At 43.6% G+C, this 15,464-nt stretch overlaps 1 protein-coding gene across 1 annotated transcript; it reads left to right on the top strand.

Annotated features, from left to right (window-relative positions):
• The first annotated feature begins 3,323 nt into the window (after window positions 1–3,323).
• CCL18 (C-C motif chemokine ligand 18) lies at window positions 3,324–11,150 on the top strand. The gene is made up of 3 exons (XM_004041915.3): window positions 3,324–3,555; window positions 9,565–9,676; window positions 10,069–11,150. The coding sequence occupies exons 1-3, from the start codon at window positions 3,489–3,491 to the stop codon at window positions 10,157–10,159; spliced, it is 270 nt and encodes an 89-aa protein (XP_004041963.1). The 5' UTR covers window positions 3,324–3,488; the 3' UTR covers window positions 10,160–11,150.
• Window positions 11,151–15,464: the final 4,314 nt, after the last annotated feature.

The following is a 15,464-nucleotide window of genomic DNA, read 5'->3' as shown; positions in this document are numbered from 1 at the left end:
CAAATGTGAATTTTTTTTTACCTAGTCCTAGGTCCTAAAATTATTTTTTCTATTTATTTTATTGTTATTTTATTTTATTTTTTTAAGACAGAGTCTGGTTCTCTCACCCAGGCTGGAGTGCCCTGGCGCAATCTTAGCTCATTGAAACCTCCACCTCCTGGGCTCAATTCTTATTTTTTTCTAAATGTCATGTCTTACATAACACACATGTCCCAGTTTATTTGACTTCCCCAACTTTAATGGGAGTTTGAATCACCCTGATCATGAAGTCTATGATCCATTTTGAGTAATTTTTGTGGAAGGTGTGAAGTTTACGTTGAGATTTGTTTTTTGGTCTTTGATGTCCAATTGCTCAGGTACTATTTGTTAAAAAGGCTGTCTTTCCATTATTTTTTCCATAAATGTTTGGTAGAACTTGCTTATGAAACCAGCTAGGTAATGAAGATGTTTTCTAACAATGGTTTTTAATTATTGATTTAATTCCTTAGTGGAAATGAAACCATTCATATTTTCCATATCTTCTGGTAACACATTCTTGTGTCAATAAATTATATTCCTAATAAGGGAGAAAAGGGACTATACTCTAAAGCACTAGCAGAATTTAGGAAGCATGTGTCAGCCTGAGCAGGGGAAGTAGACTTGGGTTTGGATTTTGAGGGTGCTTGATAAAAGGAGTTGGAATATAAGCCTCGATAAGAGACAACTTACTGACTTGGGAGTATTCTTTCGGGATATAGGCTGTAACCTCCTGAGAAGGACCCCAGGGGTTGGTACAGAAAGGCTCCAGAAGCCTGAGAAAGCAATGGCTCATGCCGAGTGAAGTTAAAATACCCGAATTGCCATGACAGATGGAGAAGGAAGGGATTAAAAGAGTCATGGAAGTGGCATGCTGGAGTGGATACATTACACGAGGCCAGAAGACTCACCAGATTATGTTCCACGGGAATGCACTATTCACCAAAGCCACCAGGACTCCCTGGTGAGAGGAGCACCAGCATTTCTAAGAAGTTAGTGGTCCCGCCTTCTTTATAGGCTAGGGCTGATGGTAAGAGTGGCTGTCACAAAACTTGGCCCATTGATAGCTCTTCCTCCTTGAAGCAGTGCGGCCCTCTCTCCTTGAAGCAGTGGAGCTTTCTTGCCTTGAAGCAGTGGAGGCTAGGTAGCAGCATTTAACAAACAGAAGCCAAAGGGTTCTAAATATCGTTATAGCCAGCAAGGTTGGAGTGACAATCAAGGGGTCTTGACCCATGGAGAGTTGTGGCAATGGTTAATAGAACAAGCATCTCTAGAGGGAAGGTGAAGTGGAAATCTCTGAAACTGCCCCCTTCTCCCAGGAAAAAAGAGTAGATTAGAAACAATATTGCAATCTAGTGGAGGGGATGGTGGAGACTAATGCCACCCTTAAGGATATAAAAAATGCAAGGAAAATGGTTATTATCATATCTATTTAATTTGCAAGTCTAGCTTCTGCAGAAACTGGATGGATCCTAGAGAATGATTGTAGAACACTGTGAGCTCAACCAGGTAGTAACCTGATTGCAGCTTCTATAACCAGGTACTGACACATGCCAGGTATTAAGTACATGTTATGTACCTATTGATTTGGCAAATGCATTCTGTCCCATAACAAGTAGGAAAGAGGATAAGAAAAAGTTCCCATTCATAAGAATGGAAAATATTCATTTACAGTTTTCCCGTGGACTATTAACTCTCATCTTCTGCATACTATAGTCTGAAGAGATCTGAATTTTCATGTATCTCTCAAAACAACACACTGATCCATTACATTGGTGACATCATGTTGATAGGGCATCATAGACAAGAAGTGGCCATATGTTGGACACTCTGTAAGACATATGTATTCCAGCTGGGTGCGGTGGCTCATGCCTGTAATTCCAGCAGTTTGGGAGGCTGAGGCGGGTGGATCACCTGAGGTCGGGAGTTCAAGACCAGCCTGACCAACATGGAGAAACCCCATCTCTACTAAAAATACAAAATTAGCCGGGCATGGTGGCACATGCCTGTAATCCCAGCTACACAGGAGGCTGAGGCAGGAGAATCGCTTGAACCCAGGAGGTGGAGGTTGGGGTGAGCCGAGATTGCGCCATTGCACTCCAACCTAGACGACAAGAGCAAAACTCCATCTCAAAAAAAAAAAAAAAAAGAAAGAAAGAAAAAGACAAAGAAAAAACGTATGTATTCCATGAGGTGGGAGATAAATCTTGTAACTATTTATGGACTTGTCATTTCAGGAAAGGTTTTATGAGTCCAGTTGTCAGGGGCATACAGGGATATCTCCTTCAAAGTGAAAAACAAATTAACATAATGTATTAGCACAAGGATAAGAAAATAAACCATTGGAACAGAACAGAAATTCCAAAAGCAGACCACACAATCATTGAAATCAATAAACTGAGAAAAGCAGATTGCCCTCTCTAATGTGGTGGGCTTCATTCAATTAGTTGAAGGTCTGAATACAACAAAAAGCCTGACTCTCCTGCCTGTAAGAGGGAATTCCTCTTGCCTGATTGCCTTCACACTGGGACATAGGTTTTTCTCCTGCCTTTGAACTTAAACTGAAACATCATCTCTTCCTGGGCCTTAAGCCTGCCCATTCTCAGGTCTTTGAACTCAAACTGGGACTACACTAGCAGCTCTCCTGGGTCTGCAGCTTGCCAGCTCACCCTGCAGATCTTGGAACTTGTCAGCCTTCATAATTAAATGAGCCAATTCTCTAATTTCTTATTTTTTATACACACACCATTGGTTCTGTGTCTCTGGGGAATCCTGACTGATACAATGGTCTTACCAATGAGTTGCCAAGGTCCATTGGGTATTCATGTGGCAGAAAATAAATCTTGAATCCTTCTTCACACCAAACATAAAAATCAACTCCAGATGGATTGTAATTTAAATATTAATGCTAAAACAATAAAGCTTCTACAAGTTAACATAGGAGGATATCTTTATTGCCTTAGGATAGGGGAAGATTTCTCATTAGATCACGAAAGGCCTAACTGTATATAAAAGATTGAAGCATGTGACTCTCTTAAAAGGAATAACAATTGTGAAAATCCATTAAAGCATTCTGCTCTATCAGAGGAGGCTGTGACCACTCATTTCCAAGAAATATCTGTCATGTGAAAACATAATCACATGATTATGCATAATCCTAAGCATAATCCCTGGGTGCTTCCAACTCCTGGTCACCCATCTGGAGATACAACTTCTCCATAAGCCCCTCAATCAACAAGTGAACCACTCATTTGTGTACCCTAAACCTTTCAAGTAACCATAGGCAACCCTGGGCTGAGAACTCACATGACACCACCATAGTTAAAATGTCTTGCATCAGCACCTCCAATGTTCCCATGGTCCAGTCTGCCTATAAAAAGGAGCGACGACAGCTCATACCCCAGAAGGAGGCCAGGAGTTGTGAGTTTCCAAGCCCCAGCTCACTCTGACCACTTCTCTGCCTGCCCAGCATCATGAAGGGCCTTGCAGCTGCCCTCCTTGTCCTCGTCTGCACCATGGCCCTCTGCTCCTGTGCACAAGGTGAGTCTGTCATCCATGTGCTTTGATGGCTCCCTGGGCAGAAGTCAGGCGACATCTTCCAAGTGCTGTGGCCTGAAAACCCTCATGTGAAATTAGGGATCCTCAAATGGGGTTTCAAAGTGACACCATTGTTTTCTTCAAGAAGGTTGAAAAGCAGTCTATTGATCTGGGCAGCAGGATGGGAGTCAGAGAAGTTTTATCCTACTGAGATAAATGAGATGGTTGAAGTCTAATTCATTGGGTTATTAGCGTGAGGTAGAATCTAGGTCTATTTAGTTCTCACTGGTGCTGGTAAGTTTTACAATGACCTCAGCAGTCTCCTAGAGTTCAACCCCTTGGGTAACATAAAAGATGTCTATACTCTTCTCAGCTATCTTGTGATTTAATCTATTAGAAAAAAAATTCCCCAAGGAGAGTTAGGAGAAGGGCATAGACTATTCAGGGAGCTTGATTCCCTGTAGCGTAAAATAAAGACTAAAATGGAGAGACAAGACTAGGGAAATTAAGGAGAAACAAACAAAAAGCCAGATTATTTCCAGCTTTCTTTTCCTGCAGGCCTCAACTCTGAGCTATGCTGTCTCCCTTTGCTCCTTTGTGACCCGCCTGGGCTTCTTCTCCTGAGCAACTCCTGTTGTCCTTGTTCCCTCAGATAAGATTCACACCCCATGCATCTGCTGCTTCTCCTACACCTCCCAGTAGATGCACTGCAAATTTTTGGTTGCCTATTATAAAACCAGTGGTGAGCGGTCTTATACAGTCAATATTCATTTAGTTTTCATCACATATTTGCTCCTCCTGTCCTCTTAAATTCTTCTGCATCTCTGAGCTCCATCTGCAATCACTTTTCTTCTGCCTAAAGGAATCCTCTTAGTATTTTCATTACTGTGGGTCTTCTGATAGTGAAGTCTCCATTTTTTCTTGCTTGGAAATGTCTTCATTTTACCTTCATTTTACCTTCACACTGGATATGAAAGTCCGTAGTAGCTCCCACCTCCTACTTGTGCTTACGTGCCCCTTGTCCCTTGTCCCTTGTCCCATGGGTTGTCTCCTCCATATGCCCTATTTGCAGACAGAAGGACTGGTGCTGACATTACGCCAGGGTAAGAGCACCGGCTGCTGGAGTCAGCAAATTTGCAGTGGATATGGAGAAACGTAAGAGAGGCAGGAGACAATGGGGTGCCTTAACCATGAGGGAAACAGCATCCAGAACCTGAGAAAAACCAAGTAAACGTCTTCCACTCTTGAAAAGGGACCAGCAAGAAGTTGATGAAGACCTCACTGCTCAGGACTGTGAAGTAGGGCACAAAAGGAACTAAGGAAGTCAGGCATTCATCCTTGACTTTGAGTGTTTCTTTTAAATCTCTGCCTCTGTCTTACTCTCACTCCCTTGCTCCCTCTTCAGGGAGTATAGCTCTTGGAATGGCTGGCCTTTGTTCCATCTCTTTTGGGTAGGAACTTCATTCAGTCTACACAGACTTTTCCCAGCAAGAGACCATCGTCTCTAAATCGCTGTAGGAGTAGAGCTTCTCAGGAGAACTGAAGGAACTCTGCCACTTCCTCACCCTAGGAACCAACTAGACCCAGAGTTTGCATCTTGTGAATGACTGAGTTAGGCCCCAGTTTTCCCAACTAACAATGGGTCCTAGCCCTCTCCTGCCTTTCAGATCTAGGTTAGATATCTAAGTCCTCGGAAAATAGCCCAGAACATTTTGAAACCTTTTGTGAAGTTCTTTGATTTTACTTAGAGAATCTTAATCCACAAGAATTAAGTGATATGGCTTAAATGTCTGTCCAGAGCATAGGGAAACAACTCTAAAATGAAGAAAGGACAAGGGTCAAGAGAGTCTCACGGGACAGATGAGACTTGTGAGCTGAGGGCCATGGAGAGGAGATGGAGGGCACCAAAGAAGACCTGTTCAGTGTTGGGCAGGCAGAGGAGTGTAGGCAATGCCAAAACAGGACTGGGCACTCACTGCCACCTACATCCTTCTGGGGTCCAAGTCATGTCCTCAACCCTTTACAGGCAACTCTAAACCATGAGGAGCTGGAGACTGGGGATGACCAGAGGGGAAGATGTTAAGTGCATGGTGTCTTGCTCTGAGTTGTACATGTTGGGGTACCTTGGGTCCCCCAGGGGTTCAGGATGTACAAGAGCAACTCAACTGCTCACTTGTTAGGGCTGAATGTGCAGAAATGTTTTTGACAGTGAGAGAGGGTGAGATGTTAGTGTTGAAGTCATACGTACAAGGAGAGATCTTCAGATTAACACTTCCTCCACAGAGCAGCTCTCTAATGCTGTGCTGCAGCTCCTCTGACCACATGGTGTGATGTAAATGGTCATGCCACAGCGTTCTGGGCAGCACAAGTCACATTTAAACCACACCCTGGGTGAAAAGGACCATTACATCATGTTAATCGGAGTGCTTCTAAGAAATGCTTAACTCATGAGGAGGACGTCAAGAATTGGTGTTACCAAGAAGCCAAGCTTAGCTGGTACCTTCTATCAAGAACAGATCTATTTGTGAATGGCACCACGGTCATTTCCTCCTATGGAACAGATATTTTTAGTGTTGTGTTTCCATTGCACAGAAGTGACACGTAAGATGATACCCCAGAATCTTATGTAGTTCGAGTTGTGTTTGATCCAGACCCAAATGGACAGAATGGAATAGGGAAAGTCTGGACTATGGGAATGACAAGAATGATGGGGCCAGGCTTTTAACTGCTGTTTGATTCATTGAACATTCATAGCTCCCTACAATATGCCATCATTGGGTTTGACACTGGGTAATAGATATGAATATGCATGACATATGGGGTGTCTATATAGATCAGGAGCCTTAGATGCCCTTATTTTTTCACCCAGGAAGCCCACAGCTAGGAAAATATCCTACAGAAATAACCTCACTTATGGAGAAAATTTTTTGCATACAGATGTTTAGCACAACTTATAACAATGAAAAATTGGCCAGGTGCAGTGGCTTACACCTGTAATCCTAGCACTTTGGGAGGCCGAGGCAAGCAGATCACCTGAGGTCAGGAGTTCGAGACCAGCCTGGCCAACATGGTGAAACCTCATCTTCACTAAAAATACAAAAATTAGCTGGGCGTAGTGGTGCATGCCTGTAGTTCCAGCTACTCAGGAGGCCGAGGTAGGAGAATCGCTTGAACCTGGGAAGTGGGGGTTGCATTGAGCTGGGATCACACCACTGTACTCCATCCTGGGCAACAGAGTGAGGCTCCATCTAAAAAAAAAGGAAAAATTGAAACCAACCCACATATGTTACAGTAGTGCATGACAATATTAATGCACTAGGCTTGAGTAAATTAGGCAGTTCTTAAAAATACTGGAATGATTTGGAAAAGTCTTTTAATATTAAGCACAGTCATATGCTGCATAACAATGCTTTGGTCAATGACAAACTGCATATATTATACAGCGGTGGTCCCATAAGATTATAATTCTGTATTTGTACTATACCTTTTCTATGTTTAGATATGTTTAGATATGCAAATACTTAACATTGCATTGCAGTTGCCTACAGTATTCAGTACAGTGGCATGCTGTACAACTTTGTAGCCTAGGAGCTACAGGCTGTACCATACAGTGAAGGTGTACGGTAGACTACACCATCTAGGTTTGTGTAAGTCTATGATATTCCCACAATAACAAAACAGACTAATGACAAGTTCCTCAGATGTATTTTTGTCATTAAGTGATGCATGGCTGTATAAATAAAAAAATACAGAATTAAAACCAGTATCATGACAACAGTAATGTCTTCCCCCACCAGACACAGTAAGAAGAAGGAAAAAAGCAAATGAGCAAACAGTACTATCATAAGCCTAGAAAAAAAACTGCACTGGAAAGAAATACACCAAACTGTTTAAAAAAAAAAAAAGTGGCTAGGTTTGGGTACGAGAATTTTTCCTACCTTCAGTGAAATTTTTTTTTCAGGTTTTGCATCAGAATGCACATACGCCACAATAGGGAATGTAGAAAAAAACTCTCACATTCCTGCCTCCGTTTGCCTGCTGCCTACCCAGCTTTGAGATTCTAAATGAGTTTTTATTCTTTTCTGTATTTTATGTGTTTTCAAAATTAGCTTTACTGCTTTTTGGTGTAATCTATAGTTCACATGACAAATCATATAAAAAGCTATTTGAACTAAAAACACTAGTAACATTGCTCTTCCTGTACTCCTATGAGACTCCCTCGTATGCTTGTGGATGAGACATTATGAGGATGTGATGACTGAGAAAGCAGTGGCCATTTTGGGACCATGAGGTGACAAGCTCAAATAAGAAAAGCCAACAAAATGGTAGGGGAAGGGGAGATGTTTTAAGAAGCCTGAGTTCTTGATGACACAACTGAGCTGTTAAACAAACTCGGGGAGGACCACCTGCTTAAATTTATTTATTTACCTAATTATTTATTTGAGACAAAGTCTTACTCTGTTGCCCAGGCTGGAGTGCAGTGGCATGATCAGAGCTCACTGTAGGCTTGACTTTCCGGGCTGAAGCAATCCTCCTGCCTCAGCCTCCGAAGAAGCTGAAACTACAGGCATGCCCAGCTACTTTAAAAAAAAAAAATTTATACAGACAGGATCTCACTATGTTGCCCAGGTTGGTCTCACACTCTTGGCTTCAAGCAATCCTCCCACCTTGGCCTCTCCAAATGCTGGGATTACAGGCATGAGCCACCATGCCTGGCTCTGATGTCCATGGTACATCTATGCTGTTGGAACAGCTGGGGAGGCTATCAGAAGGTTCTGCTCAATGGGAGAAAGGCTTTATCTAAAGACCTGCCCTTGTGAGAAGGCACCAGCTAACCCAGTCTCAGGGTGACACCAGCATCTCACCTCCTCTCACTGTGGAAACCATTTCCCCACCAAGGGATCAACTGAAGCATTCTTGCAAATAGCCTGAATCTTTGTGGTGAGCTGAAGCTCTCCTGGTTTGTGCAATGCACAGCATGACACCAACATCATGATTAAAAAATTTTCCCCTTCAGAGAGGATCAGGAAAAAAACTAATGGGTACTAGGCTTAATATCTGGGTGATGAAATAATCTGTATAACAAACTCCCATGACATGAGTTTACCTATGTAACAAGCCTGCACATGTGCCCCGAACTTAAAAGTTTAAAAAATGAAAAAAGAAACAAAATTCCTCCTCAGTCTCCCCAAGTTTATATCTTCTAATACCCCAAGGCTGCCTGTAAAGAGAAGAGATGGCTGAGACCCCAGAAGGAGGCAGCGGCTACAAGTCCTGAGTTCAGCTCTTCCCGGCAGCCATGGGAGCTCACACTCTGCCCAGCATCCTGGGGACCCCCGCAGTTGCCCTTGCTGTCCTTTTCTTCACTGAGGCCCTCTGCCCCCAGGCCCGCTGTCCCTTGTGTGAATGTGTCTTTTGCTCTTGTGCCCCTACTGTCTGGCCATGGCTTGGACCCCACCGCCCAAGTCTATCCCTAAGACCTCCAAATACAGAACATCAGAGGGATTTCAGCGACTATTTCCCGAGGAGGATTTTTCTTCCTAAGAGGTTTCAGCAACTCTGTTCTCCACCTCTGGGAGACAGAGGGAGAGTGAGTCCCATTCTATGGATGAGAAAATGGAGGCCCACGGGGATTTTGACAAGAGGTAGGATCTGGGTCCAATTGGTTCTCAGTGGTGTGGCCTTGGCTGTCCTTATGAATTCAGATGGAACTCCCCAAGGAGAGATGGGATGGGAAATAGTTTGCTCAGAAAACTAAATTTCCAGTAAAGAGACATAGAGACCCAGAACCAAGACAGACAGAGAATGAGAAATACCAAGAGAAAGATGCAGAAATTAAAATGTCAGGGGAAAGAAGAAATGCCAGCTTCCTTCTGGATCTCTTTGTCCCTATATCCCCACCCCAAGCGGTGATATCTCCCAGTTCTTCCTGACTCTCAAGGAAAGGGACCAGGAGCAGCTGGCTTGCCTTGTGAACAATGACTTGGGATCTTTCTGTCCTGTCTCTTGCAGTTGGTACCAACAAAGAGTTCTGCTGCTTCGTCTATACCTCCTGGCAGATTCCACAAAAGTTCATAGTTGACTATTCTGAAACCAGCCCCCAGTGCCCCAAGCCAGGTGTCGTGTAAGTGCCAGTGCTCCTGCCCACCCCTCGGGAGGGAGGATGGGAGGTGTGGGGTGAGGTCCCCTCAGAGTACTCAGCTCTCTAAGGCCCATCAAGGTAAAGGACTCCAGGGGAGGCCCCTGCAGTGTTTTCTGACCTGGCCTGGGGCCTGCAGAGTCCTGAAGGGCCTGCCCCTGGGCAGAGGGAAGAGAGCAGACATGACAACAGGAAGTTTGCTTCCTGAGGAACCCCATCTGAGACATTTGGGGAAGGCCTGTGAACCCCGAAGTTAAGGGGAAATTTTACGGGCACGAGGACAGGCCCTGAGATGCCTGGGACAGAGAAGGACGCAGGGGCCACAGGATTCCCCTGATGAATTAGTCAGTTCTTAACTCTTCCTCCCTTCTCCACAGCCTCCTAACCAAGAGAGGCCGGCAGATCTGTGCTGACCCCAATAAGAAGTGGGTCCAGAAATACATCAGCGACCTGAAGCTGAATGCCTGAGGGGCCTGGAAGCTGCGAGGACCCAGTGACCTTGGTGGGCCCAGGAGGGAACAGGAGCCTGAGCCAGGGCAATGACCCTGCCACCCTGGAGGCCACCTCTTCTAAGAGTCCCATCTGCTATGCCCAGCCACATTAACTAACTTTAATCTTAGTTTATGCATCATATTTCATTTTGAAATTGATTTCTATTGTTGAGCTGCATTATGAAATTAGTATTTTCTCTGACATCTCATGACATTGTCTTTATCATCCTTTCCCCTTTCCCTTCAACTCTTCGCACATTCAATGCATGGATCAATCAGTGTGATTAGCTTTCTCAGCAGACATTGTGCCATATGTATCAAATGACAAATCTTTATTGAATGGTTTTGCTCAGCACTACCTTTTAATGTATTGGCAGTACTTATTATATAAAAGGTAAACCAGCATTCTCACTGTGACGACTTTGTTGATTTTGTTTCACTAATCGGAATCACAGACTGAGAGGAATTCTGGGGGAGGAGTAGGGAAATATGAAAAGGGGCAGAAACAGCAAGATAGGGACCGAGTACTTCTACAGTCATACCAGACATTTCCCTGGAGATACTTTCCTGAAAAGTTGAAACAGACACCATTATTTTATAAACCATATTGTAACTGAAATGTGATAGAAAAATTTTCTACTTAAATGAATATCAAGATGACACTGCAATGCATATTTATGCACACAAGCTCATTTTCATAAATGAAGCTTTCCTCAGAATGATGGCTAACATCTGTTGAGGTCTTACCAAGTGCTGGGTTTTGGGCTAAGTACTTATATTAGTAAAAGTCTAGCAAATACTGCCCATAGTCTAGCAAGGACTCCTTACCTGGAAGTTGCTGAAAGCCTTGGTAATGTTATCTTTGTTCTCCACTCTGCTTTTGGGGAGGATGTTTTCCATGACTATCCGAGATGAGGCTTGGGGCTGGGTGGCCAGAGTTAGCAAATAAAAATACAGAATGGATACTATTTTAGTGTAAGTATATCCCATGCAATATTTGGGACCTACTTGTACCAAAAATGATTTGTTCTTTTTCTGAAACTCGAATTTAACAGGGTATCCTAAATTGTATCTGGCAACCCTCTGAAGAAGGAATACTGCTTATAGAGGTGTCTGTTTCCTGTTGGAGATGTCTGTTGATTTTGGCTTAAGTGTAGAACAGGGCTTTGGCTTAAGTGTGGAACAGGGCTTCTCAACCTTGAATTCACATTAGAATCACTTAGGAGAGCTTTTAAAAATTCTAATGCCAGGTCCTCACCTCCAAAGTTATGAATTTAATTGGATTGATGTTGGGGCCTGGCATCAGTAATTTAAAAACTCCCCAGGGGATGTTAATGCACAGTCAAGTTTGAGAACCACTGTTGGTGTGGGGTCACAGGCTGTTTTTAACCAGCATTAAGGTTTCAGAGGCACTGCAACTCTGTTCTAATTTTTGAAGGCATCTGATCTAGTTATTTTTGGTTCATTCCATTGGATGGTTAATCATAAGCAGAAAATCTATCAGATACAGTTATTTCTAGAACTGGGTTTTTGACACGTCTCTTCCAGCACAGCACTGGGAGCTCTGTGGTCATCCCTTCCGCCGCCCACCGGCTCCCCCATTGTATTGACTCCACATTGCCCCCTGCTGGTGAAACAAGTGCGAAGGTCAGCGTCTTTAGCTCCCTGCCTCTGATGAATACAGCTGCACCTTCACAAAGAGCACAGCTGTTCATTGTGATGGTTAATGTTATGCGTCAACTGGACTAAGCTAAGGGATACCCAGATAGCTGATAAACATCATTTCTGAGTGTGTCTGTGTGGTGTTCCAGAAGAGATTAGCATCAGAAGACTAAAGAAGATCTGCCCTCACCAACGCAGGCAGGCATCATCCAATTCACTGAGGTCCCAAATAGAACAAAAAGGCTGAGGAAGGGTGACTTTGCTGTCTGCGTTTGAGCTGGGACATCCATCTTCTCCTGCCCTCTGACATCCACGCTTCCGATTCTTGAGCCTTCAGACTCAGACAGGGACTTGTACCATCACCTACCCTTCTTGACCCCTTCTCAGGTCTGTGAACTTGGACCAGGACTGACAACTTTGGCTGCCCTGGTTCTCAGGCCTTCGGACCAAATCACACCACCGGCTTTCCTGGTTCTCCAGCTTGCAGATGGCAGGCCTTCTTGGCTTCCATAATTGTGGGAGCCAATTCCCCTAACAAATATCTCGGTATTTATATCTATATCAACATTGTATCCAATCTATATCTATAGAGAGAAATAGCCTACTGTTTCTGTTTTTCTGGATAACTAATACATTCATTTTATCATCAAGATAAATATTTACAATGTGGGATCTGAGAAGGAGGTGGATTTGGCTGCTTCGGGACCTGCTTTCCTGTCCTGCCTAATCTCTCACCTCCTCATTTTTGCTTATATTAACATTAGCTTGGAGTGGAAAATTCTGCTCTTCTAGTCCTGCAAGCTCCAGATCACAGGATTCTTAATTAGCTTGGTTTTCAGGCAGCAAGCAGAAAGTACATTTCTTTAAAAAACTACTATTTTTCCCCTTCTCTGCTATCAGATGAATCAGTTTCAAAGTAAGTTAGTTTCTTTCTTAGTGGGCCTTACTAAGACTGATGGAAGAAATAGTCTCCAATACCCTGAATTTTCCTTTTTGATAAAACTTTGGCTCGAAGATGGACTTAGAATATATAACAGGCCATGGGGGTAACCGGCAATTTTGGTAACTAGAGGTATCCCCACTGACTTTGACCTTAGCTACTGCCTTCAGCCAGTTCCACGTTTGGGGACCCATACTTACAACATTGCAGTCTATGTTAGTTAGGGATGGTTTAAGTCACAGTGTCAGAAAAATAACTCAATCTGGCTTAAATGATAAAGGGAACTTATTAGTTCACATAACTGAAGCTTCAGGAAATAGAATTAGTTTCAGGCAAAACTTGATTCAGTGGTCCTTGTTTCGCTATGGACTATACATGTCTTTCTGAATTTCTGATCTCCCTGCATTTGAGAGCTTCATCCTAGAAAGAAGTTGCTATATTCATCCTAGTTACTCTATTGGCAGAATAGCTTCCAGAAACTTCCAGAGCAAATTGGGAAGACAATGTCTGTATCCTCGTATTTTGAGCCAAGAGCCTGAGTTCCACTTTTATTGGTCTGGCTGGCTTGGATTAAGAGCCCATCTCTTAACCCAGAGGCCAGCAAACTATGGCCATTGGGCCCAATTTGACCTACTACCTGTTTTTGTATGGCCTGCGAGCTAAGATGTTTTTACATTTTAAGTCATTGAAAACATCCAAAAGAAGAATATTTTGAGAAATATGAAAATTGTATGAAATTTTAGTGTCCATAAAAAAGTTTTATTGGAATGCAGTTGGGCTTATTTGTTTCTGTATTGTTTACAGCCCACAGTCTAGCAAGGACTCCTTACCTGGAATGAATCATATTTTCATACGACAAAGCAGAGCTGAGTAGTTGTGAAAGACACTGTACGACCCACAAAACCTGAAGTAGTTTCCATTTGGTCCTTTACAGAGCAAGTTTGCCAACCTGTATCTTAATTCATCTTTGTGGCCAGAGAAGTGGATTTACTGATTTGTTTCAGCTGATCAATGTCTATAACAAGCAATGTTGACGGGCTGAAAACCACACAAACTACCAGAGGGGTTGCTTTTCCAAAGAATCACGTAAGGATAAAAGAGAAAGAAAGAGAGAAAGACCTTGGAACCCAACTAGTATCTACCAAATGTATGTAACTTTCTCATATTAATTGTCTTTATATGTGAAGATGACCAATCCCCTGCCTGTGATTACATCACATCAGGCATGTTCTTCCCAAATTGGGGGTTCAATCCAGACTCTCCTGTTATATGCCAGTTGTCTTAGGGATTTTCTCACTTTATTCAACACTATACTCAATTTTTACATTAATAATGCAGTAATAATATACCCCTTTGCCATTCTGTATTTTCCTGTATATTCTGTATAATAATAATTATTATTGTTATTATTATTATTTTTTGAGACAGTTTTTGTTCTTGTCGCCCGGGCTGGAGTGCAATGGCATGATTGCAGCTCACTGCCACCTCTGCCTCCTGGGTTCAAGTGATTCTTGTGCCTCAGCCTCCTGAGTAGCTGGGATTACAGGCACGCACCACCACGCCCAGCTAATTTTTGTATTTTTAGTAGAGATGGGGTTTCACCATGTTGGCCAGGCTGGTCTCGAACTCCTGATCTCAGGTGATCTGCCCGCCTTGGCCTCCCAAAGTGCTGGGATTACAGGCGTGAGCCACTGTGCCTGGTCTTTCCTGAATTATTTTACTGGTTTTGTAAAAAGATTTTCATCGGGATATACCCTGTTGCCCCACAAATGATGGCTAGTTCCCAAATCTGAGACTAAGTTTTCATTATAGACTTTATATTCTAAACTAAGTCACTAACAACTGGGGCCAGACAATCCTTCCAGGGCATTGTAGACATAGGAAGAGGAAAGAAAGTGGCCAGCCTAGTGGGTTCCACCTTTGTGAAGGAGAGGTCTTTACTTCTAACTGCTCTTGAAGCCCAGTGAAGGGGTCTCCAGAGGGTAACTTGTACAAACTGGAAGTACCTGCAAACAAGGCAACTCATTTTCCAGTTGGATGTCAGCTTACATGGTGAACCTCATGATTTGCCTGAGCCAAAATGAGCAGGGGAGAAGAAAACAAGAGATAGGAACCAAAGCAGGGAAAAGGATTGCTGGAGGCTGCTCTCCCACCACATGGAATGAGCTTTCCATTGGCCGAGTGATCCTGTGGAAGGGAGCTGGGCTCGAGCCATCCTCCCAGTGACACTCCGCACAGGTTGGGGGAATCACATGTCCCATTTTGTCTGGGAAATGACCCAGTTTATGCCAGTTGTGCCAGCATAGTTATTAATAGTAACCCCTTTGAGTCTTAAAGTGCTCATCCTACCAATAGGAGATCCACTGCTTAGCTTAAAAGGATCTTTTTTTTTTTTTTTGAGACGGAGTCTTGCTTTGTCGCCCAGGCTGGAGTGCAGTGGCGCGATCTCGGCTCACTGCAAGTTCCACCTCCCGGGTTCACGCCATTCTCCTGCCTCAGCCTCCCGAGTAGCTGGGACTACAGGCGCCCACTACCACGCCCGGCTAATTTTTTTTTTGTATTTTTAGTAGAGACGGGGTTTCACCGTGTTAGCCAGGATGGTCTCGATCTCCTGACCTCGTGATCCGCCCGCCTCGGCCTCCCAAAGTGCTGGGATTACAGGCGTGAGCCACCGCACCCG

The sequence above is a fragment of the Gorilla gorilla genome, chromosome 4 (assembly GCF_029281585.2).
Source record: "Gorilla gorilla gorilla isolate KB3781 chromosome 4, NHGRI_mGorGor1-v2.1_pri, whole genome shotgun sequence".
Lineage (NCBI taxonomy): Eukaryota > Metazoa > Chordata > Mammalia > Primates > Hominidae > Gorilla > Gorilla gorilla.
This window is presented reverse-complemented; position numbering and strand designations above follow the sequence as displayed.